Raw genomic sequence first — 2,721 nt, forward strand, 5'->3', positions numbered from 1 at the left:
CTGTAAAAATAAAGCACTTATTATTTTACTACTAGCCTCCGTGGTTCTTCCTGGGTTTGCTCATTTTAGACTCAGCCTTAGTTCTCATTGTGTCACCTACACACTTATCATCCTGGTAGATCTCTGAGATCTGAAGATCAGATGCTCTTGGTGGTATTATAGTTATTAATATATATTTTTTTATTTTGGAAATGGGGATTTTTTTGCATGTTTTATATTACTGTATTTTTATTTTGTTGCGCAGCACTTTGGTTGCCTTGGGGTGTGTAAAGTGCTATAGAAATAAAGTTTTGATTGATTGACACAAATATTTTCGGTTTTGGATCAACTGTTGCTAAAGCTGTAGAATCTCTGCAGAGAGTTTTTGATATGGTGCAGCACACACTCCTGCAGCTAAAATGAGTACTCAATGCTGACGAGTAAATTCATGTTATTTGCAAACACCAAGAATGCACCTCAGATGATCCCTACTGTGTCCTGTCTTGAAGGAAATATTATAGAGATGGTTCACACATACAAATATCTTGGCTTCTTGACTGATGACTCCCTCAGCTTTAAGCCCTATTTTCAAAATCTTGTGAAGAAATTTAAACTCAAACTGGGCTTCTTTTTTTCAAAATAAAATATATTTTTCTTTTAAGGTTAAAAAGCAGCTTGTCACAGCAACATTTGATCTATTTTAGATTATGGAGACCTGTTATATAGGAATGCCTCTGCACAATATCTTAAAAAAATTAATGCTGTGTATCATGCTTCTGTAAAGCTTCGACCCATCACTGATCTGAACACTCCAGTGGGATGGCCTTCTTTGTCCACCAGGAGGTTGGGACATTGGTAAATTTTATTTATTAGGCTTTGCTTGGGTTGCTACCATCTTACATCTGTGATCTAATCACACACAGAAGTGTTGATTCMTACTCTTTGCATTCAYTTGATCATTTCTTGCTCTCTGTCCCATTTCCCTGCACAGAATTTGGAAAAAAGGGCCTTTGTTTACTCTGCTCCATCAACATGAAACATGTTGCAAAATGACAGGTCAACTGAACTGATTCCATTGAGCACTTTTGATTCCAGACTGAGGGCACTAGAGATGACTTCTTTGAATTTTGAAATGTTTTTAATAATTATTTGCATGGCATTTTAATTGTATAACTGTGTAAATGTTGTATAATTTTTGCTGTCTGTTGGCCAGGGCTCCTTTGAAAAAGAGGTTTTTAATCTCAGTGGGACTTTCCTGGTTAAATAAAGGAATAATAATTATAAAAATCTGTAACCAGATGTCCAACAAAATCCATCATTTGACTTTTCTTGACATTTCTTTTGTTTCATGGCTGAAATAGACAAAAGTTTCAGTTGYTGACAGTCCAATCAGACTGATTGCTCACCTCATAGCAGAATCACCCCCACCACTCTATATTTTTTATGTTTTATTATTTATATGTTGTCATTGGCAACCTTTTGCCACATTTTTCTCATTTGTTTGTTTGCCTTTGACACCCCAACCCCCACCCCACCTGCACCCCTTCAGTGTCCCCTGATGGCGTGATGGAGACTCTTCAAGCAAAAGAGACTTATTGCTTCTACTGCCAGGGCTGCATGACCAGGCTGRTGGAGGACAGGTAGGGAGCAGACTGCACTGTGGAGATGGCTTTTTATTTACTTCCTCCTCCGCAAGAACAGGAGCAACTCTTTATTGATGGCGTGAGCCGCCTGTAGAAGTGATAGTCTGGGGGAGCAACATTGATGGATTGCTCCTCAGGGGAGTCCACAGTTGTCAGCTTGACTGGGTTTGAGTTATAGAATGTGTGTGACGTAAAGGTCTGCTCTGCCCATTAAAAACTAATCGTGTCCTACCTTCAGGTGCTTGTTATGGACTCTGGTTTTGTTAATATCTCTCTGGTCATCAGTGTGACATGTTGAAAATTGCAGTAGCTGCATATAAAGACACCTCAGGCAAAATATCTCAGCAGTAAGGCACTAAAAAAGTGCCCTCCTTCCCAGTTTTTTTTTGTCCAACAAGGTCTTGGTGAAAAATGAGCTCACGTCAGAGTTATAATTTTACTCAGATTCAATGTCAGTATAATATGTAATAAAGTGCCCCACTGTGTATAAATACTTCGATGTATGATAGGGTTCAATCAGAATATTTCCTCTTAACAGTATAAAATATTATTGATTTTCTGGATCAAACACACCGAATGGCAACATGCAATAAAAACTAGTAGTTCTGAACTAAATACTCACCGTCTCTCTGCAGAACATTTAGCTACTTTTAGCTCATAGTTTGGGTTTTAGGGCTTTTGTGTTGTAACTTCACTGTCCTTCCCAGCATCAAAGAGCTAGCAGCGCCTGTTTTTCTTTGACTATTTTAAATGAAACTTCTACGAGCCTGTAAAATATCCACTTATTTGAACTATAGGGCAATTGTGACAACTCCATTGAGCAGCATTACTTTTAATTTGTCTGGTATACAGCAGGTTTGTATGACTGATGACTGAGCATGGGGACAGCATATATCACATATATTATGTCAGTTTAACGACCTATTAACAGCCCTTTAGAAAACTTCAACAATTTAAAACATGTAGAAAGGCATTCTTGCCTAAAATAACTAAATATCCTGCAGTGAGCTGGTTGTAGCAGCTGCTGTCATCATTTTTTCCTGTTTGTAATCTTCGTTGATTTAACTTTGTTAGGTAACATAGATGTCATTTATTTATA

The 2,721-nt window shown here is 37.7% G+C and overlaps 1 protein-coding gene across 1 annotated transcript in view; it reads left to right on the top strand.

Moving 5' to 3' along the window:
* The window catches only part of LOC106511085 (E3 ubiquitin-protein ligase E3D), a gene marked incomplete at its 3' end in the record, with an annotated part of 15,046 nt that extends 13,438 nt beyond the window's left edge, over positions 1-1,608 (top strand). Inside the window, 1 exon segment of the mRNA XM_013999829.1 lies at positions 1,529-1,608. Within this exon segment, the coding sequence (XP_013855283.1) occupies positions 1,529-1,608 (80 nt within the window).
* Between the last annotated feature and the right edge of the window lie 1,113 nt (positions 1,609-2,721).

This window comes from Austrofundulus limnaeus, unplaced genomic scaffold, assembly GCF_001266775.1.
Source record: "Austrofundulus limnaeus strain Quisiro unplaced genomic scaffold, Austrofundulus_limnaeus-1.0 Scaffold2498, whole genome shotgun sequence".
Classification (NCBI taxonomy): Eukaryota; Metazoa; Chordata; class Actinopteri; order Cyprinodontiformes; family Rivulidae; genus Austrofundulus; species Austrofundulus limnaeus.